Genomic DNA, 22,565 nt, shown 5'->3' with positions numbered 1-22,565 from the left:
AGACCACAGACTCGTACTTCGACAAGAGTATTCGCTGTGACAGAAGATGAGGCACGGGTCTGACCTAGAACAGTGACAGGTATTATGTCTTTATTTGATAAAGATGCTTATGATTTGATAGATTTTGGCTCAGATAGATCTTATGTGAGTACGACATTTGCATCAATTGCTGATAGAAACCTATCACCATTAGAGGAAGAAATTGTAGTTCACACCCATTTAGGGGAAAAGCTAGTTAGAAACAGTTGTTATAGAGACTGTGGGATAAGGGTAGGTGAGGAAGAATTTAGGGGTGATTTAATTTCTCTAGAGATCTTGGATTTTGATTTGATATTGGGTATGGACTGGTTAACTGCACATCGAGCGAACGTGGATTGTTTCCAAAAAGAAGTTATTCTTCGAAATTCGGAGGGAGCAAAGATTGTGTTTGTAGGGGAACGTCGAGTATTACTGTCCTGTGTAATCTCGGCCATCAAAGCTTCGAAATTAGTGCAAAAAGGGTATCCAGCTTATTTAGCATACGTGATTGATACTTCAAAGGGGGAACCTAAGTTAGAGGATGTCCCAATAGTAAGTGAGTTTCCTGATGTATTTCCTGATGATTTATCGGGACTACCTCCTGATCGAGAGCTTGAGTTCCCTATTGATATACTTTCTGGTACCGCACCTATTTTTATTCCTCCATATAGAATGGCTCCGGCAGAGTTGAAGGAATTGAAAGTCCAGTTGCAAGATTTAGTGGATAAAGGTTTCATTCGCCCTAGTATTTCTCCTTGGAGAGCACCAGTCCTATTTGTAAAATAGAAGGATGGCACTCGTCGATTGTGTATCGATTACCGTCAGCTGAACTGAGTGACCATCAAGAATAAATACCCTTTACCCCGGATAGATGATCTTTTTGATTAGTTACGAGGTGCAATGGTATTCTCTAAGATTGATTTGAGATATGGGTACTATCAGTTGAGGATTAAGGAGCAGGATGTACCCAAGACTGTCTTCAAGACGCGTTATGGGCATTATGAGTTTTTGGTGATGCTGTTTGGTTTGACTAATGCCTCGACAGTTTTTATGGATCTTATGAACCGGGTGTTCCATCCATACTTGGATAAGTTTGTGATAGTATTCATAGATGACATCCTGGTTTATTCGAAGAATGATGATGAACATATTGTCCATTTGTGCATTGTGTTGCAAACTTTGCGCAAGAGTCAACTCTATGCCAAGTTCTCTAAATATGAATTCTGGTTGAAGGAAGTGGTTTTCTTGGGACATGTGGTGTCCGGAGCTGAAATTTATGTCGATCCCAAGAAGATTGAGGCAATCTTGCAATGGGAGCAACCGAGAACGTTAACTAAGATTCGTAGTTTCCTTGGCTTAGTCGGTTATTACAAGAGATTTGTTTAGGGATTTTCTTTGTTAGCAGCTCTTCTGACTCGTTTGACTCGTAAAGGAGTTAAGTATGAGTGGGATGATGTTTGTGAGAATCGATTTTAGGAGCTAAAGAACTGGTTAACCTTCGCTCATATTTTAACACTTCCTGTTAGTGGAAAAGAATTTGTGGTATATAGTGATGCATCTAAGTTGGATTAGGGTGTGTGTTGATGCAGGACGAGAAAGTGATAGCTTATGCTTCCTGGCAGTTGAAAAAGTATGAGACGAATTACCCTACTCATGACTTGGAGTTAACAGTAATAGTCTTCGCATTGAAGATTTAGAGACATTATTTATATGGTGAGCGTTGTCGGATTTTTACTGATCATAAGAGTTTGAAGTATTTGCTCACCCAAAAAGAGTTTAACTTGAGACAGAGACTATGGTTGGAGTTGATTAAGGATTATGACTTAGTGATTGATTATCATCCGGGAAAAGCAAATGTGGTAGCGGATGCCTTAAGTCTTAAATCCTCATCGTCGTTAGCAACACTTCGGAGTTCTTATTTTCTGATGTTACTTGAGATGGAATTTCTAGGGATCCAGTTGAATAATGGTGAGGATGGAACCCTACTTGCTAGTTTCGTCGTAAGACCTTCATTGTTGAATCAAATCAGAGAATTGCAGAAATCTGATGATTGGTTGAAACTGAAAGTTCAAAAGCTGCAAGATGGAGAAACTAGTGAATTTAGACTCAGCGATGATGGTACTTTGATGCTTAGCGACCGAATTTGTGTCCCTAAGGATGATCAGTTGAGACGAGCTATTCTGGAGGAAGCTCATTCTTCCGCCTACGCTTTACATCCTGAAAGCACCAAGATGTATCGAACTATTAAAGAAAGTCATTGGTGGCCGGGTATGAAACGAGACATAGCAGAGTTTGTAGCGAAATGTCTCACATGCCAACAGATCAAGGCGGAGCATCAAAAACCGTCAAGTACTCTTCAACCTTTACCGATTCTTGAATGGAAGTGGGAACACGTGACTATGGACTTTGTATTGGGTTTGCCGCGGACACAAAGTGGGAAGGATGTTATTTGGGTGATTGTGGATAAATTGACTAAGTCCGCCCATTTCTTGGCTATCCATAGCACGTATTCTATTGAGAGGTTGGTAAGACTTTATCTAGATGAGGTTGTGAGATTACATGGAGTTCCAGTTTCTATTATGTCAGATCGAGACCCTTGGTTTACTTCTCGATTTTGGTCGAAATTTCAAGAAGCTCTTGGAACTAAATTGAGATTTAGTACTGCCTTTCATCCGCAGATAGATGGTCAATCTGAGAGAACTATTCAGACCTTGGAGGATATGTTACGGGCTTGTGTCATTGACTTTATTAAGAGTTGGGACAGACACTTGCCATTGGTAGAGTTCGAGTATAATAACAGTTTTCAGTCTAGTATTGGGATGGCACCATACAAGGCTTTGTATGGAAGGAAGTGCCGAACTCCGCTCTGTTGGGATGAAGTAGGTGAGAGAAAATTGGTGAATGTGGAATTGATTGATCTGACAAATGATAAGGTCAAGGTTATCCGAGAGCGGTTAATGACAGCTCAAGATAGGCAGAAGAGTTATTCAAATAAACGAAGGAAAGATTTGGAGTTTGAAGTCGACGATAAAGTTTTTCTTAAGGTTTCTCCTTGGAAAGGTAATAATTTGAAAATTCCAAGTATTAAATCTTATTTGATTATGCCATTGTGATAATTTGTGGTATTTATTGGATAATGAAAGGTGCGATTCAATTCGCGAAGAGGAAAAAACTCAATCCAAGATACATTGGACCCTTTCGTATCATTGAAAGGATTGGGCCAGTGGCTTACAGACTTGAATTAACCCTAGAGTTAGATCGGATTCATAATGTCTTCCACGTCTCGATGTTGAAAAAGTATGTTCCCGATCCCTCTCTCATTTTAGAGACACCTCCCATTGAGTTGCATGAGGATTTGAGGTTCGAGGTGCAGCTTGTACGTATTCTAGATCGAAAGGATCGAGTGCTAAGGAACAAGAGCATTCCAATGGTGAAAGTATTGTGGAAGAATGCTCGAATGGAGGAGATGACGTGGGAAGTTGAGCACCTGATGAGAAGCCAATACTCACATCTTTTCTTCGAATCCGGTAAGTGAAATTTTGAGGTTAAAATTTTATTTTAAGGGGGGTAGTGCTGTAAAGCCCGACCTTATAAAATACTAGTCATGACATACATGTGATGTTAGTATGATTGCATGCTAGGAGAGTCCTGAAAAAATTTATAAAAGTCGATATTGTACCTAGAGGTACAACAAAGTTGATTTAATCTTCAAACTAGATCAAATAGGAATTTTAAGGTGAAATTAAGAGTGTCACAGTCCAAAGATGACTCAAAATGGTAATTCGGAGTTTGAGGATCAATTTGGAGTCAAACAGGAATTTTCACTATCTAGGGGTACAATGGTCATTTGCCACCTGAGGACAAAATGATAATTTTAGAAAAGATTTATTTGTCCCCATTTGACTTATTGGAGTATGATTTGAGGTTTAGAAGTGAAAAATTTTAATTTTTGTATAATATGGAGTGTATGGGTAAAATGGTAATTTTGACACCTTATGGGCAAAATTGTAATTTTCCACCATCAGGACATTTTTTCCAGCACATGGTCTTCCCTTATCTTCATTTTTGACCTTTGACTAATCATGTGGTGGAGATAAAATGTTTAAATTTTTAAAATTTTAAAAAGAGACCAATAAAAAAATGCCATGTGTCAAGCTTAGGATAAATTAATATTTAACTTAAAAATCAGCATAAATCAGCCCATTATTCTCCAAATATTCAGCCAAGCAAGGAAGAGAGGGAAAGAAAGGAAGAACAAACCCTAGGTGAGGAATTTCAAGAGAAAAAGTGTGGAAAATCAAGGAAAACAAGTGAAAAGGTAGGATTTTTCAACTTAAGCTTGAAATCTATTTTCCTTAAGCATTTCTCCTTATTTTCCATGCTTAAATTACATGTTTTTATGATGAATTGTTGGCTGATCAAAATGGGTTAGGAGAGAGAAAGTTGTTAGATTAATTTGATTTTAAGTTATGTTAGTGTTTTTAGTTAGTTTAGCATATTTAGAAACAAAACAACAAGAAAAGAATTTATTTTCTCCCACAACCATTAATGGCCGAATTTACCATGTATGAGTGAGGATGAGTTTGATTTTTATTCTAGGAGAATTGGTTAAGAAATGATGAATTATGAGCCTAGAAAAATAATGAGAATTTTTGAAGCAAAAATACGAATTTTTACCCACTAGGGGTATTTTCGTAATTTACTGTCGAGACTGATAATTTGCACCACACTGAGGGACATTAAGTCAATTTGGGTGCAATTGAGGTATAGAAACTGAAAAAAATTAATTTGGGATTAAATTGGACGCGTTAGTAATTTAATTGAGTGATAAAATGAATTAGGCCAATACCGAGTTTAGATAGTTACCAGTGCATTTTTGCATTCCATATTATGCATTAATAGTCTAAATTAGTTTAATTTCAATTTAGTACCAATGTAGTGAATTTCTCAATTTTGTACTGTGTCAAAGTGGTGAGTCCTCCGATAAAGGCAAGAAAATTGCATTCGAGGACCAGTAGACAAAGTGCGTCGAAAGTTTGCATTCTAGACATTGTGAGTAAACTTACTGTCATTTTAATTATCTAGGGTGGTTTTTAGATGATTTCATGAATTTTATGAAAAAAGAAATTTAAAAAGGTAAATTTTCATGTTTTATGAATAAATGTGTTTCAATGAAATTAAATTATAAATAGTTTTGAAATTAATAGTGATTTTGAAAAATAGAGTACGTGGAGACTGTTAATTGTGGCAATTTGATTGTTTAAATTGATTGACTTATGGTAAATCGGGCATGATTGGCTAGTTGGCAATTGTATTGAAATACGAATTGTTTGGTTACCTTGGAAGACTGCGAATTACAAAATTGCCATATCATGTTATTGAGTTTTATTGTATGGTGGATTATATATATTAATTAATCACTGCAGTAGGGAGTTTCTGTGGACCAGCCTTTTAGAGGGGCACGGTAAACCCCATTATATTCTTACCTCGAACGGAGAGGCGCGTAGGGTATCTCCTGGGGTAAAGCTTAGGGTTCACTTCACGCCAAACCACCATGTGAGGGAAAACTTAGCCAACGCCAAGAAATGACTATGTTTTCAAAACAAAAACATGATTTATGTGAAATGTGAATTTTAATAGCCTTGGTGGTCTCGGTAGGATGCCTCGACCACGGTGTCCTCGAGAATGGATTTATGGCACAAGCTTAGTTTTTATGAGATTCATAAGCCTCTTTATATATTTTAAATGAAATGTATTCTAATGCTGTGACCCAGTTTACGATGATTTATTTTATTGTCTCCATGTACTTAACTCTAAATATTTATGATAATGTCTGTTTACTCATTGGGATTTTATAATCTCACCACCTTCCTTTCCACCCATTTCAGGTTCAGTATAGTCTGTGGATAGTTGATCTCATCAAGGACTATCGTTGGATTTGCATTTTCCAAACCCTAGGTTCACAGTCCTCTTTACTTTTGTTTATTCGGGGGTCCTCTTATTATTGTAAATTAAATTAAATATTTTGGCTTACTGTATTTCAGTATGTATAAATTTATTTAGCTTTTATGCTATAAAAATTATTCACGTATAACTCTATAAATATTATTTTATAAAAAAATAGAATATTTTACTTAATATTTCTTTTATTTTCTTATTATATTCAAATAACCGTAATTTCGTTTTAAATGAAGATTTTAGACTTTTAAACTCATTTTGAATATGAATTATGTGTTTTGTACTTGTATATTACGTTTTAGCCTGTTTCAAAATTTTGAGAAAAAAATGACCAAAATACCTCTGTGAGACAAAAATTAATATTTTATTTGTTTTTAGTTGGAAACAGTTTAAAATCTTTTAGAATACGATATTTGACAATGGTTGCTCACAAGAAAAATGAGAAACTGATAGAAAAGCCTTGCGGGGTTTCGGGTTGACATTCCGGGCAATGAGTGTCTACCAAGACACCGTGACGGTTGTCACGGGTTCGAGGGGAGTACCGGGTCGTGACAATGTTCCTGACAGAGTATGGTTATAGACACCTATACCCATAGGCCCAAATAAAAAAATCAATAAAAAAATAAATAAATCGCTGCTAAAAGAAAAAAAAAAGAGAGAAAAAGATTGCATGGTTTCAATTTGCTTAGCCTCCTTCTCCCACAATCAACTCATTTCAGGCCTATGGCCACCCTATTGCTCTTCTAATCATCGCTATTGGCACTAGGCATTTAATGCCTCTTGGGCAGCTAGATTTTGGGGAAGGGGGTCACCATTGGTTGCCACCCAATGTTTTCTTTTACCTGGAGTCCCTCACTTCTGAAATCATGCTCAGAAGAGCATGATTTCACTTTTGGATTGTCTAAAAACTTAGACAATCGAGCTCTATAAAAACCTTTGAAATTCATAGGAAAGGGGGAGAGGTTGAATTGAAAAAAACCTAAAAGGGGCTGATTCATAAAAAACCTAGCAACTAAGTTCAAAAAAACCTAGAAATACCCATTTCAAAAAAAACTCTAGAACAAAAAAAAATCCTAATTTCACTACCAGCCTTCTAATCATCGCTATTGGCACGGGGCTCTTTTAATCATCGCTATTGGCACGGGGCATTTAATGCCTCTTGGGCAGCTAGATTTTGGGGAAGGGGGTCACCATTGATTGCCATCCAATGTTTTTTTTTACCTAGAGTCCCTCACATCCTAAATCATGCTCAGAAGGGCATGATTTTGCTTTTGGATTATCTAAAAACTTAGACAATCGGGCTCTATAAAAACCTTTGAAATTCATAGGAAAAGGGGAGAGGTTGAATTGAAAAAAATCTAAAAGGGGCTGATTCATAAAAAACCTAGCAACCAAGTTAAAAAAAACCTAGAAATACCCATTTCAAAAAAAACTCTAGAACAAAAAAAATCCTAATTTCACTACCAGCCGCATACAACCACAAAAACAAAAAAAAGCCTTGAAATATAAAACAAAATGTAGTAGAATAGGAAATCGGGATTGGAGGAAGGTGATTGTGGCTGAAAAGGTTGTTAGGGTTTTGAAAAAGGAATTTGGCAGTGTGAGAGAGGGAAGGTCGTTTTTGGGTTTAATAGTGCTATTTCTCTATTTTCTTCCGATCAAAGGAAGAAAGGGAAGTTTCTGAGGAGGCAAGGAAGAGAGGAGAAGTTTTGGTGAAGGTGGTGCCGTAAGTGGTGGATAAATGGTGGTGAATAGGGTTAGGGTTTTGGGTTTAAGTTTAGAGAGAGAGAGAGAGGGATTTTGCTTAGAGAGAAGAAAGAGAACCAATGGCTAAAGAGAGAAAGTGAGTGAGGAAAATAAGGAAAGAGGAGAAAAAAGGAGTTTAAATACTTAAGGCTTGAGGGTTTAGAAATAGTGCCATTTTGAGAAAAGAAAGGGAGCTACATTGTGGGCACCAAACGATGCGTTCTGTGGAAGAGAGGTAAGTTGTTAAAGTGGGTTTTTTGGGCTTTCTCTCCTGGTTCGATTTGCTTTGGGCTAATCAGGCTCAAACCTTGGGTAAGTTTCAAATATCTAATGGATTGGGCTTGTGTTATGGATATTTATGTTAGCTGGGTTTGTTTTAAGAAATTTTTAATGTAGTTTTTTTTAATATGTTTAAATAATATGCATGTGAAAAATATATAAAATAATAAAAATGAAATATGTTTGTGGGAACATGAATATTAAAGGTATAAGAGGTGAAATTGTTGAAATAGGGAGATCTATGTAAAAATAAGAAAATGAAAAAATAAAATAAAATAAAATAAAAATAACATATATATAAATAGGAAAATAGATATTCATAAAAAGTGGAAAAAATTGATGAATAGAAAGTATATTTATGTGTAAAAATAGATGTAAGACTATACAAGGGAGGGAAAAAGTGAAATATCTAAAAATTATTTTCAAGGTAAACAAAGAATAATATGACAAATATAGGAATAGATAAATATGTAGTTGTAAGAAAAATGTATTTATGTGGCTAAAATATATATGTAAAGTAAATAAATATTTAGTTATAAAATAATAATAATAGTGAATTAAAATGTAAAAGGAAAATATTTAGTTATAAGAATAGGTATAAAAAAATTTAATAAAAAATAAAGAAAAGGAAATAATATTTAGTTAATGGGTAAGAAAGTAAGACACATATGTAGGCAAAAAATATATAATACTATTAATGAAGAGAATATTCAATCATACCAACGATGGGATGTCCATTCGGAACGCGAGAAGTTGCAATTCCAAATGAATTTCTTTAGGTTAAGGATTTTGATTAATACCCCACCAATATAGTATAAGGGTTTTAATTTTAAAGCTCGATATTTGCAATTCTAAGTAAATGAAAAACATATTAACTTAATTACTAATCAAACAAAAATATAAAATAATAATAATAATAATAATAATAATATAATGACAATAATAAATGCAAGAAGGAATAAATGAAATGTATTGTTTTAAAATATATATGGCTATGAAAAATGATGATATTCGTAATGATAAATAAATAATGAAAATAAAATTCTCAAAAAATAGTAAACTCATAATAATAATGAATATAACTAAAATATAAAAAGCAAATTTATATAATCATGAAAAATAGACTTATGAGAAAAGAGAAAAAANTTTTTTTTTTTTCTGTTTCCTTTAATGGATTAAAAATAAAATAAGGCCTTAGGGCCTTAATTGGCTGAAAATTGTCAGCCAATTATGGTGCCTTAGGAACCTTACTTTATATCATGTAACAGATTTTATATGTGTATTTCTTTCTCTCTTTGTCCCTATATAGTATTAATATGTAAAATATATATATACCTATATATATATATATATATATATATATATATATATATAAAGATAATAATTTTTAAAAAAATAACAAAAGAGTTATAAGAAAGTTTAGAATGAATATTGGAATTTATGGGTACATCACACCTTATTATTGCATTGTTAAATGTCATGGCATGTAAACGTGTTATATGCACGAGTTGAAGCTCCAAGGATGGGACCTTTCAAGGAAGCTTACAAAGGCGAGTTCTTTCAAAATATTCTCTAGGTGAAAGGATATGTTCGAGTCCTACCAATACGATGGGAGAGCTAAGAGAATATCTTTAATAAAAAGCTTTCACTTGTAGTAGGATTGCATTCATGAGAATATTATTTTTACTTATAAATGACTACCTCGATGATGGGATTCACTCATTAAACTTGCAAAGGCAAGTTTTTTGGGTATTTCCCTAGTTGAGAGAATTCCCTCGGATCCCACCAGTATGATGGGTGAACTTGGGAGATATATCTAATAAAAGGTTTTCGTTTGGCATTATCCAGATTTTATGCCATGCATTTCACAATTGCGTCGTATGCACGTCTCACCCTTACAATCGAATAAAATATTTTAATTTGTAAATAAAGTAAAATATAAAATAAATAAACAAAGATTAGGGAAACAAAAGAATAAAATTAAAAAAAAGTCAATAGAATAACATATGATTAAGTGGTACCGTTCATGGAACGGGCGTTAAGGGGGTGCTAATCCTTCCCAGTGCGTAACTGTACTCCCGAACCTAACTCTAAAATATGTAGACTGAGTCTTGTTCTTTAAATGATCCTAAGATTAATTTAGGACTTTGTCAAGAAGAACAAATTTAATAGGTGACCAATCGCACCTAAATAAAAAAGATTGGTGGCGACTCTCTAAGTTATCCATATCTAGTGGTCGGGTTCCTTGACCTGAACGTTACGACAGTGGTATGGTAAAGATGTTTCCTATGATCACTTGCATGTTTCACTAGAAACAATTTACACATGTGCCTAAAGATGAAAGGTCTAAGTTAGATGTCAAGACCATGCAATGTATCTTCATTGGCTACGGCCACGATGAATTTGGCTATAGGTTGTATGATCTAGTTGAAAAGAAGCTTGTCAGAAATCGTGATGCTATTTTCATGGAAGATTAGACTATTGAAGATATTGATTAGGTAGAGAAGTCAAAGTCTCTAAGTATTAATGGCTTAGTTGATCTTGACCCAGTTTTTGAGACACATATGCTTGATGTAGCTAAGTTTGGTGATCAAGTTGATGTGGAGAATTATACTCTTAATGATCAAATTAAGAATAATCATGATGATGTTGCTAATGAGGTAAATGCTCCTGCTCATGAAGTTATTGATGAACTTGCTATTCAACTTAAAAGGTCTACTAGATCGTGAATTCCTTTTACTTGCCACTCACCTGATGAATATGAGCTCTTCACTGATGAGGGAGAACCTACGTTCTACAAAAAGGCTATAAGAAGTCAGCAAAAGGTAGAATGGGTTGCAACTATGAAAGATGAGGTGAAATCTTTGCTTGACAATGATACTTTTAAGTTGGTCAAGTTGCCTAAAGATAGAAAGGCTTTGCAAAATCGATAGGTGTATAGGTTGAAGAATGAAAAAAGTTCTTCCAATTCACGATACAAAGCCATGTTAGTTGTTAAGGGTTTTAAACAAAAGAAAGGAATTAATTTTGAGGAAATCTTTTTATCGATTGTTAAAATGTCTTCCATCTAAGTTGTTTTTAGTTTGGCAACTAATCTTGATTTAGAGATTAAACAGATGGATGTGAAGACCGCTTTCCTTTATGATGATTTAGAGGAGGAGATCTACATGGAGTAACTAGAGGGTTTTGTGATGAAAGGCGAAGAAAACTATGTTTGCAAGTTGAAGAAAAGTTTGTATAACTTGAAACAAGCACTGAGGTAGCAGTACTAGAATTTTGAGTCTGTTATGATCCAACAGGGATTCAAGAAGACTAATTCTAATCATTTTGTGTTTGTGCAAAAATTTTTTGACAATGACTTCATCATTTTGTTGCTCTATGTTGATGACATGTTGATTGTTGGTCATAATTCTTCAAGAATTGACAGGTTGAAAAAAGAGCTTGGTAAGTCTTTTGAAATGAAAAACTTAAGACCAGCAAGACAGATCGATGGCATGTCGATCGTTTGTGACAGAGAGACTAAGAAGTTATGGTTGTCTCAAGAGAAGTGTATTGAAAAAGTACTTCAAAGGTTTTACATGGATAAAGCTAAAGTGGTAATAACACCTCTTGTTACTTACTTTAGGCTTAGTGCTAGATAGTCTTCTTTTATTGATAAAAAGAAAGAAAACATGCAACATGTTCTTTATGCATCCGCAGTAGGAAGTTTGATGTATGTAATGGTTTGCACAAGGCTTAATATAGCTCATGTTGCTGGTGTGGTTAGTCATTTTCTTTCAAATCCTAGTAGGGAGCACTAAAAAGCTGTGAAGTAGATTTTAAGATATCTTTGAGGCATTTCTAGTTTGAAAATCTATTTTGGAATTGGGAAACCTATTCTTTGTGGTTACACAGATTCAGACATGGCTAGGGATGTTGACTCTAGAAAGTTTACTTCTAGTTATCTGATTACCTTTACAGAGGAAGCTGTGGCTTGGCAATCCAGATTGTAAAAATTTGTTGCTTTGTTTACTACTGAGGTTTAGTTTATTGCCGTTATCGAAGCTTGTAAAGAGTTGATTTGGATGAAAAACTTTGTGCATGAACTTGGTTTTACACAGCAAAGATATATTTTGTTTTGTGATAATCAGAGTGATATCCATCTTAGCAAGAAGCCTATTTTTCATGGTAGATCTAAACATATTGATGTGCGATATCACTAGATATGTGATGTTCTAGACTTTAAGTTGTTGGAGCTTGAAAATATTCACATAGATGATAATGGTTCAGACATGTTGACGAAGAATCTACAAAGGGGGAAGTTCGAAACTTGTTGTTTAATTGTTGAGGCAATTGCCTCCATTTAAGTTGGAAGGGGAGTTTGTTGTGGGTCCTTTTCAAATGGAGCCCATAACTTAAATTAATAATAAAAAAGGGTTTTTGCCTTTTAGGATTAGGGATTTGCTTTTAAAAGGGGAGGAAAAAGTGCTGACAAAGAAGAATATGTAGAAAATTTTTTACTTGTTTTGTGGTATCAATCGAAAGGTGATTTGTGGTTCGATTTGACAAAATTTCAGTATGTTGTTCTTGACATTGTGAGCTTCAATCTGTATGGTTAGATTTCATTTTTCTCTTCTTTTTTTGTTGGGATGCAATACCCTTTATTTTAGATTTTATGTATTGTTGCTTGGTGATTTCCATTTTTTTGATAATGAGTAAGGGTTGTTATGAGTTCTAAAATTGTTGAATGACTCTTTGCTATACTCATTGATATTTTATAATGGATTACTTTTCTGGACTAGGTCCTGTGGTTTTTACCTTTCACATTGAAGGGGTTTTTCAAGTTAAAAATTGTGTGTTTTCTTGTCGTTTTATTTTGTGCATTGATAACTATATATGTTGTTTGAGATATTTTATTGGTTGGATATTTGTTTCTCATAGGTTTTTTCAAACGGGAAAGGCTTTATTTTGTATCGTTGCTTTCGCTATATCAATACCCTTTCCCAACAAAAATTTATTGAGTAAGATGAACGTTGATAACATTCATTGTTCTTCTTGAGGGGGAGTGTCAGAAATAAGGTGAATAAATAAATCCAGGATTTATATAACTGGCCAAGGAATAAGGAAAAAGAAAACAAAAGAACTGGAAGCAAGCAAGAAAAGGGGATCAAGGACTTGAAGCCATTAAAGGACACAAGACTCTTATAAGCACAGTTTCATTAACTCAGGAAGACAAAGGTTCTTCACACGTGAAACACACCGTTTCACTAATAAAATTTGTTTTTCAAATTTTAGTTAAGTCAGTTGGTTAGTATTAATTAAGTACAAATTAGTTAGACTTTGCTTTCTCCTCTATTCACACTTATATATATTTTTAACATTGTACAGAGCCCTAGCTTTTATCAATGAGAATTTTCTCTCACATACCTTCATTTGATATGTCATATTTCCTTTCTTGTACCATGTTTTACAAATTAAAAAAAAATGAGAAAAGAGAAAAATGAGAGGAAAAAGAGAAAAGAAGGGGAAAATGAGGGTCAACCTTGATCTTCTTTAGACCAAGTAGATTGCATCGATTTAACTTGCATCAAATAAATCGTGCAATCTGTGCCATGGTTGTCTAGATCATTGTACTCGATCCTTCTTTGTCCTTCTCTCGCTTATCTTAATTTTTTCTCCTCTTTCTTTAGTATTTTTCTCTCGTTTTTGTTTCTTTGTAAATTTTTTCTAAAATTTTTTGAGACTTTTAGTTTTTTTTTAATTAAAAAAAAAAAACTTATGCAAAAACCATAATTTAAACAATTTTAGACATGATCCCATTCTTATCAAATGGTTTTAGACATGTCACTTATTTACCTAATTGAGTTAGTCTCACGTTCGTACTTATAAATAAAAGAGAAAATTATGAGAGATAATCCTTCTCATAAGCGTAATTCAAAAATATCTTTTATTATAATTTTAACTGTTTTTACTTAATTTTTGACATGACTTGACAACAAAACCCTTTAAACAATTTCAAACAAATTAAAATTCTCGGTTTTCTCTATCTCGCCATCCAGACAAAAATTTTAAAATTAAATTACGATTTCTCTCTCTTGCCAAATACTGTCTATCTCACTATTCAGCTCTCTCTCGCCATCCAAAGAGAGAGATGACATCAAGGTATGTGTTTTGAGTTTTTTTGGTTTATTGATTTATATTCATAGAACCCCAAAGTTGAGAGGTTGAAATTGATGAGACACATCTGTAAATTAGAACACTATATGATTTTGGTAATTTAAACTTGGCTGCGAGCAGACAAATTAATTAATTATTATGCATTACGTTATTGGTTTTTGGACATTGCGAGATTGGTTTTTAGTCATTGCAAGATTGGCTTATAGGCATTGTGTGAGTTAAAAATCAGTCACGTAATGCCCTATCAACAGTCACGTAATGACTAAAATCCAGTTACACAATACCCTATCAACTGGTCACGCAATGCTTTACAAATCAGTTACGCAATACTTTACAAACCAGTCACGTAATGACTAAAAATTAGTCACATAATGCCTAAGTCATACACTGCATATCAACCAGTCACGTAATATTTAAGTCACACAATGCATAAACCCCCTAAACCCAATGCCTAACCAATCATGCATGCCCCATCAACCTTCAATCCAAAAACCACCAAAACTATCAAATTCCATTTAACAAAATCAACAACTTCAAACAACACACTATATTATATTTAACAACATTATCAACGAATATGTCTACTGAGCGAGAAATGCTCAAAATGCTAAAAGTTTTTTCATCGTATATAAAAAATCACTCTAAAATACTCAAAGAATTTTTTCGTGTATCAAAAATCATTCTAAAATGCTAAAAACCCTCAAAGGTTTTTCTTCTTGATGAGGAATGCTCCAAAGAAGAATGGTCTGGCGAAGAAAACTCAAAGGATATGGGTCAATTTGATGTGTGGACCTAAATATATGGGTTGGTTTTATTAAAGGTAATTTTGTCCAAAATTAATTTCTTTTGACTAAAAATAATTAAAATTATAAAAAGGACTATCTTAAAAAACACCTTATGTATGAAGAGTATTTTTGAAACGGAGCCTAAATAAAAACAAAATTCAAAAACTTAATTCCATATATTTAAATTTTAGATATCAAATTGAACATTTGATTAAATTTAAGTAGTAGATGTATAATTAAGGGTTACTTAAACAAGATAATTATCACAATCTTTTGGAGATGAATATGTTACTATTCCAATGATCTTTTTTTCCCTCCCACTTGGTGCATATTGAGAAACATACGAGTCTTAAAATATTAACTTTAACGAATAAAATGATGCGATATTAAATTATTAATGGTGCTAGGGTTAGGACTATTTTGATGGTACAAATATGAGCAGAGGGACTGTTTCTTTAGTAAAAGAACCAATGATACGCCATTAATCTAATTATAGAATATAAAATAACTTTTTTAAGACAATTTTTCATGATGTTTTCATATAGTTTTGCAGCATGCCCACATGCATTGACATGTGCATTCCAAAATCATAAAGGATTGTTTTTTGTTTTTAATTATTTTTTGTTTCTTTGATGGACGAATTAAAGACGATCAAATTGATCAACCAGATTAAGGAGTTCCATATAAGAAGAAACCCATATAAGGAAGTCAAGGGTTTGTTAGATGTGTTATGATATGTAATAAATTATGCTAAGATGTCACCATAATTCTATTTGAGTGTATATAATTTGGCATGAAAACTATTCAAAGAATGGAATTTATAACTTCAGGAACTCATTATGTGATTTAAAAAAATTTTCAAAGCCTTTATCCAACCACAACTTAAATAAAGAAAAGAAAAGAAAAGCAGTGCAAAAACCAATTAACTTCGACATATTATTATTGACAAAAACCAATACTTTTTTTATTTTTTATTTTTTAACATTACAAACTATAAAAACATAAACTTTGTAAAAAGCAAAACAGAATAAAACAAGACGAAATGAAGTTCAACTCCAACTTGGGTTTGCGTCATCATGCGACTACTGGAGCTTACGTTTGATTTGACCCTGAACAAATCAAGTTCCGGTGCTTGCCAAGCTGAATCTGATTACCTAAGAACTCGTTTGAATTCATTGCATCCCTAAGTTCCGGTACTACTCAAATGGACAAGCGCGGATGCTTACTATCCTTTGGAATTCTCGTCAAGGATTGAACAATTCTACATATTTCAGGTAAATTATACTCGTTTTTGTTTTTTTCTGAATATTCTAACTAAACTGTTTATTCCTATTGAATTCCAAGACTTCAAATGTTAGCCTGAATGGCTTTAGGATTCTGAATCAGGCAGATTGAACAGGTCCAATACATTGTTCCCCCATAAAAAATAAAAAGAAGGCTGGTTTCCTTTAGCGCAGGCACCAAGAACCTTCATTCTGGAATCCACTCATTAATCCCAAGAACTCCAGCTCCAGGGATTTGCTCTGACTTACTCAAATATTAAAGTTTTGGAGCATGAACTTAAGGCCATCTTTACATCACAGCTCCAATTCATTAACAAAATGAATGCTACCTAACCTTAACTTGATCATCATAATTAAGCTTTTAAACTGCGCCGAAAGTCGTTCAACCATGCTGATACAATAATTAGAGCACAGTGCAGCTGCTTTCTTCTACCGAAAAGGTGAAGGAAATAGTAATATTTTGTGGAGGCTGCCTTCATTCCTTAGTGATATGACTCACTAGCACACGTGAAGAGAATAAACCAGGGACTTTACCATGTAATCAACAGGTGTGTAGGTATGATTTAGACCAGCTTAAAATTCTGCACAATGTGACACTATAATTGCCACCCTGCAAATACTTTGATGAAAGCTACTTCCCCCGAAGTTAACTTCCGTTCTGTTTGATGTTTGCTTTAGTGTGTTAAAAAATTGGCTAGGCTACTCCTAATTTAGCCATTAGTTACACTTTCTTCATTCTGGCAGACGCAGATCATCTCGGTTTCACCCTGTTCTGCTTGCAGTTGGCCAAACAGAACTGCATTCTGTCATCTGGTTGAACAAGAAGATGTGTTCAATTTGTCTTTACTAAATCAGACACTGATGTTTTCAGTTGGCACCAAAATTATTCTGACAGCTTGATGGATGAGGCTTAGCATATGCTAAGAAAGAGGGTACAAGTTCTTGAAAGATTAGTAGTGATCTCATAGGATAGAAAAGGCAACCTTGGTGGTTGCAGCAAAGGTTTAATGTGATATAATATAATATATATATATATATATATATATATATATTCTTGCATTAGCTTCCTTAATTATCAATTTTAAAAAGAAATGTTAGAGGATGATGGATGAATAATTGATGATGTTAATTTGCAACAAATAGCAGAAAGGGAAATTGGAGTGCTTTTTTATATCATAAAATTTGTGCAACTTGAAAGCCTGCATCATGTTGCAATAGCGTTAGGATATAGTTTTAGCTGTCAGACCAACCGGTTTCTGTTTCTTTCGAGTGATTGCATGGAGTATTTCATTATAGAAAACTGTTGTTGGCCTGGTTAGGTGGTTGTTTTATGCTTAAAGCAAAATCAACTCTGAAAGCAATCTTTGCTTCTTATTCAGAATATAATATTTCACTGTTATTTTATACTTTTGTTCTTGGTACATCTACCTGACTGACTACCTCTGTCATGGACTTAAGAAACAAGGAACATGTATATACAACGAAAAACAGCTCCAGCACAGTATAAACAAACACTCACTTTATATACGTACAGATGGATGCATGTAGTATACAAGTAACTCAACTTTGCCCCTCAAATAATAGACAGACCCACCAGATGATGAAAATGATGCAAAAGATGAGAAGGAAAACGGGGTTACTTACCCTTTCCTTCCCTTCCCTCAAAAGATTAAGAAAATGACAAAAAGAGCCTTCTAGTTCTAACTGTCTGAATATAAACTAATGCTATGCAATCTGGCACAGGAATCCTTGTTGGATCTCTCCAGCTCTGCAGGCCAGGTCTTTTCTCACAACATACAAATGACAGCTTGGCTTTCACCTCACTGACTTGCACACACATACACTCACCATCCTCCTTTTCCTCAAAAGGTGATGAAGAGCTGAACCCACAAAAATTTTGGGATTTACTTGGACACTGAAACCGGGAAAATGCAAAAGGGAAAATGACAGACTCTTCAATTTTCAGTCCACCAAGATCACCAAACAGACCATAGCAGGAGCCTCCCTCTTCCATTAAGGGACTTCCCCTTGAAATTGTTGACGTTGTGGAATTGCGTTGGCGACTGTATCACTGACTATCCGCCCAAGTTGGTGTTTACTCTAATCCTAAATTTGTGGCGGTTAAGCAACTCCAATTGAGCATTCTACAATAATCAACAACATAAAATCAATAAAGAAATACCATTACAACTGAAAGGTAGAACTAAAAAGAAACTATAACTCTATGATATGGATACAAAGAACAGCAGATTACCGATTAGCCTTCCCAGTGTATTCTGCCGAATGCAACTACATAGCAGCATCTCCAATACTCCTTACTCTGAGTTCCACACTCCTCAAATCACGAAGATGTTGTAAAATCTCTTGAAGAAGATAGATTCCTTTATCTCCTTTCCTCAAGGAGCTGATACAATGCTTTAGAAACTCCCTATCTGCCTCAAGCGCTTGTAGTCTCTCATAAACATGATCCACCTCTTCCTCAATAGCAAGCTTTTTGCTCTCTAGTTCAGAGTTGGGTGGTGAGAAATGTTGCAAGACAACAGAATCAAAGCCATTTTCGTGTCCATTCAATATCCCATCTTCAATTTCTGCATCAGTGGCATCAAAAAGTGGGAGAAGTCTCTTTGCCTTTGCAGCCATGAGTTTTTTCTCTTGGTGATGTTTCCCATTCACTCCCTTGAAATGACCATTGGCAACCCCATTTGTTTCATAGCTGAAATCAGAACTCTCATGGAAGCCGTTCCCATTCTCTTCATACAAATACTCAACTGATTTTATATCCTCAAAATGCTGTTCCTCTTCATCATTCAATGAAACCAATTTCTCTTCCAAAACCTTGAGCTGCTCTAGAATGGATAGCCTCTCTTCCTCGAAGTTAGCCAATGACTCTTCCAAATACAAAACTGCATCAGCAGGGGTATTCTGGTTGCTATCCTCTTGATGGTTATCAAAGCTATCTTCTTCCTTTGGTTCATGATTCAAATCAACTGATAGTCCATCACTATCCTCAGCATTGCTGCAAGATGCAGAAGTTGCGCTCCTAGTGCTGTCTTCTTTCCTTCTTCTGAGCATTATCATTTTCTCTCTGGCCTCATAATCCTGCACCTTCCTGCGATATACCTCCAGCTCTTTTTCAAGCTCCGCCTTCTCTTTCTCTCTCTTGACCATAAGCTCATTAAGAAGCTGCAAAGCTTCCTGGTCATACTCAGACTGTTCTTCCATCATCCTCTGATACTGCAAAGCTTCCATCTGCATTGCTGCCTTCTCTTCTTGAAGCCTATTTATCATTGCCATTGTCTGGTTTGCTGCCACAGCAGATGCACTTCTCTCTTCCTCAAGTTCTGTGTACAAAGCATTTAAAGCCTTCCTTTCAGCTTTCAACGCTGATTTCAACTTCTCAACAGTTAGTACCCCATCAGCACCCTCAATGTCACTGAAAACACTTCCATCCAATGAATCTTCTGTTCCTGATTCTTTTCTGTCAAGCAATAGCAACTTCTTGTGCAACAGGTGGAGGCTATCTATAGAAGTGGGTGTATCAGGGACTTTATCTTCCTCGACCTCATTAAGCTCTGAAGATAATGATAAATGGTTTTTTATTGCTTGGTCACATGTTTCAACCGTTATGGTTTTAAACTGTATAGTTTCTTCCTCAGCATTCTTGAAGCCTAATGTAAAGGAATCCAAGATTAACACATCAAATAAAATATAAAAAAATAAAAGACAATTCTAAGTTTGAAATCACGGCTTACCATGATCATCATCTGCATGCAATTGAGCAGAACTGGAGGAGGGATTTTCTTGTGTGCATTCGTACAAATGTTGCAGTTGAATATCTTCAATTGGTTCATGATCAGGAATATCTGTCCCTATTGAGATCTCTGCTTCAATTTCATCATTTTGCTCATCAGAAACTGCATAAAATTGACAAATTGTTCAAACTTAATAACTCAACAGTAGGAATCAGGTCAAATTCAAATTAAATTGAAATAAATAAGTACCTTGATTACCATCTACATCCGTTTCCCCTTCTCTTATTGCTGCACTTCCTTGAGCATCATCAGCTTCGTTCAAAGGGGTCTGAGTTGCTTGAGTGGTAGCAACTTGCTCATCTTCCTCCTCCATCAAATCTTCCTCTCCTGCATGTTCTGAGAAGCTCTCTTTCTTCTCATTCGACTCCACTGATTCAACTACTGCAACACTGCTTTCATCCTCACTCTCTTGGGCTGAAAGTAATGTCACTTTCTCTCCTGAACTGCATTTGTTCTCCACAACCAATTCCACTGGTGTCCCAGGACGCAAATCAAAGTCCAAAATAACATCTCCATTATCAGAAATACCTTGATCTTCCTCTCTAAACTTGTATATTCTTCCACTTTCTACAGCAGTAGAATCGATCAATTCAACTGGAATCAAATGACAGTCATCCCCCTCGATGTAGAACTCCAGATGCTTAGGTAGAAATTCAGGAGACTCCTCTTTGCTGCAAGCGACTTGAGTCACCACCTTACCATCCATTGACACATTTAAGTTTCCTTCTTCTTCCATGGGTATTTGATCTTTCTCTATAACCACATCATGATTATCATCCTCATTAGCAGCCATTTGATTGCAATCAAAACTAGAAATAAAACATGAAAAATCCTCCTCTTTCTCCATTTCTCTTCCTTTATCAGCTTCATCATCGCCAACAGAAATGATCTCAATTCTGTTGTTTTCTTCAACCCCCTGTTCATCTTCCTGATAATCAGCCACAAAATCTGATCTGATTCCATCTGAAGCATTACCTTCATCTGCAATACCATCAACTCCTCCAGCTTCAGTAATTAAATTTCCTTTCTGGGTATAATCCAAAACCTCCCAAGAAGGCTTAATCAGGAGATAAGGAAAGTTCCACTTTTTCTCTAACATGACACCACAGCAAGAACACTTGAAATTCTCATCACCATTTTCTATCACTTTATCACCACCATCCTGGATCAAACCAACCTGCTTCATCCATGGAAAAAAGGCTAACTTCTTTGACAAGTCAGAAAAATCCGACCATGAAGAGGACAAGCAATCCTCACACATATCTTGAGATTCTGCTAGTTTCCTATGATTTGAACAGTAACCCAGTTTAGAAATCTCATTAGCATGATCATCACACACTAGATCTCTACAAGAATTATTGTACTTTGATGGCTCAAAGATGTGATCAAGCCTAGTACACCAAAGGCAGGGCCTTTTCAGACCAAAGTAATCAGCAAATTTGATGATGAGATAAGAGAAGAGAGAATTGAGAAGAAGGAGAATGATCAGAATCCATTCTAGTAACGTGTAGACAAGAATAAGAGTGATCCTGTTTGTGTTTTTATGCAACATGGTTGCAAATTTGTTGGCTGCCATTAATGATGCTCTGTTTCTTGCTATGTACAGAGAGATTTAGGAATCGTCAAAAGGTACAAAAAGGAAAGAGGAAGAGTTGTTAGATAAGAAGAATATGGAGAGCTGTGCTTTCAATGAGAAAGAGAGGAAGAGAGAGTTTGGGGAATGAGAAGAAGGAAACTTGAAATGGTTTCAATAAGAGAGAGAAAGAGAGAGGTATTGGCAATACAGAGGAACAGCAGAGAGGAAGCAGCAGGGGAAGTGGTTTTATTTAGACTAGAAAAGGCAGTTTGAAATAGGAATGACAGCCAAAGAAGACCGAAAATAATTAAATAAACATTTCCCACCCAGTAAACAAAACAACATTGAAGCTTCGAGTCAGAGTGAATAAAGGAGTATTTTTTTTTCCCTGAAGCATCAATCCAACAATACTTTTGACAGAATTTAAGTAACCATTAGAATCTCAAAACAACTAAATCCATTTCCATATAGAGAGGGCAAATTTTATGGTAAGGGAAGAAATAAATGTTTGGGAGGTAATTTTTGATGGTTAGTAGCCTAATTATAACTCGTAGATACAAGGGTGCTGAAATTTCTTTGAATCAAAAGCACTTAAGCTAGGCCAGCCCTGCCACCCCCCCCCCCCCCCAAGTCTGGTTTTCGGTTAGGGCAAACAAAATGGGATGGCCCACCAACCTTACCAATGAGTTGGTGGACCACTCACAAAGTAAAGTGTGGGGTCCATTTAGGAAGCCAGATGCTCCTGCTTCATTATGCAAGTCTATTTTCACATGAATCTTTATCCCTAACTGTGCCTTCTTATTCTTACCTTGTGTAAGAAAAATAATAATAAAAAAATGAAACCTCAGTAATAAATTCAATTCAATTTCTTGCCTTTGATCCCTTGTGCTTGTTTCAGTACATTACTCTCCTGTTTCCAAGAGACTGATTTTTACTATATATATATATATAT

The 22,565-nt window shown here is 35.0% G+C and overlaps 1 protein-coding gene across 2 annotated transcripts; it reads right to left on the bottom strand.

Moving 5' to 3' along the window:
- On the bottom strand, window positions 17,702-21,973 carry LOC18609832 (myosin-binding protein 2). 2 transcript variants are annotated; one of them, XM_018116284.1, is made up of 4 exons: window positions 20,227-21,973; window positions 19,978-20,139; window positions 18,480-19,797; window positions 17,702-18,369 (listed from the first exon to the last, which is right to left on the bottom strand). In XM_018116284.1, the coding sequence occupies exons 1-3, from the start codon at window positions 21,611-21,613 to the stop codon at window positions 18,515-18,517; spliced, it is 2,832 nt and encodes a 943-aa protein (XP_017971773.1). In that variant the 5' UTR covers window positions 21,614-21,973; the 3' UTR covers window positions 17,702-18,369; window positions 18,480-18,514. The 2 variants fall into 2 exon arrangements, with proteins under 2 accessions (XP_017971773.1, XP_007045209.2); XM_007045147.2 differs by having other exon boundaries at window positions 18,480-19,893; window positions 20,227-21,971.

The sequence above is a fragment of the Theobroma cacao genome, chromosome 2 (genome assembly GCF_000208745.1).
Source record: "Theobroma cacao cultivar B97-61/B2 chromosome 2, Criollo_cocoa_genome_V2, whole genome shotgun sequence".
Classification (NCBI taxonomy): domain Eukaryota; kingdom Viridiplantae; phylum Streptophyta; class Magnoliopsida; order Malvales; family Malvaceae; genus Theobroma; species Theobroma cacao.
This window is presented reverse-complemented; position numbering and strand designations above follow the sequence as displayed.

Coding starts and splice junctions, on each gene's coding strand:
- LOC18609832 (XM_007045147.2), bottom strand. CDS start 21,613: ATGGCAGCCAACAAATTTGCAACCATGTTGCATAAAAACACAAACAGG. Junction 20,140..20,226: donor GGATGTAGATGGTAATCAAG/GTACTTATTTAT, acceptor AATTTTATGCAG/TTTCTGATGAGCAAAATGAT. Junction 19,894..19,977: donor GCATGCAGATGATGATCATG/GTAAGCCGTGAT, acceptor CCTTTACATTAG/GCTTCAAGAATGCTGAGGAA.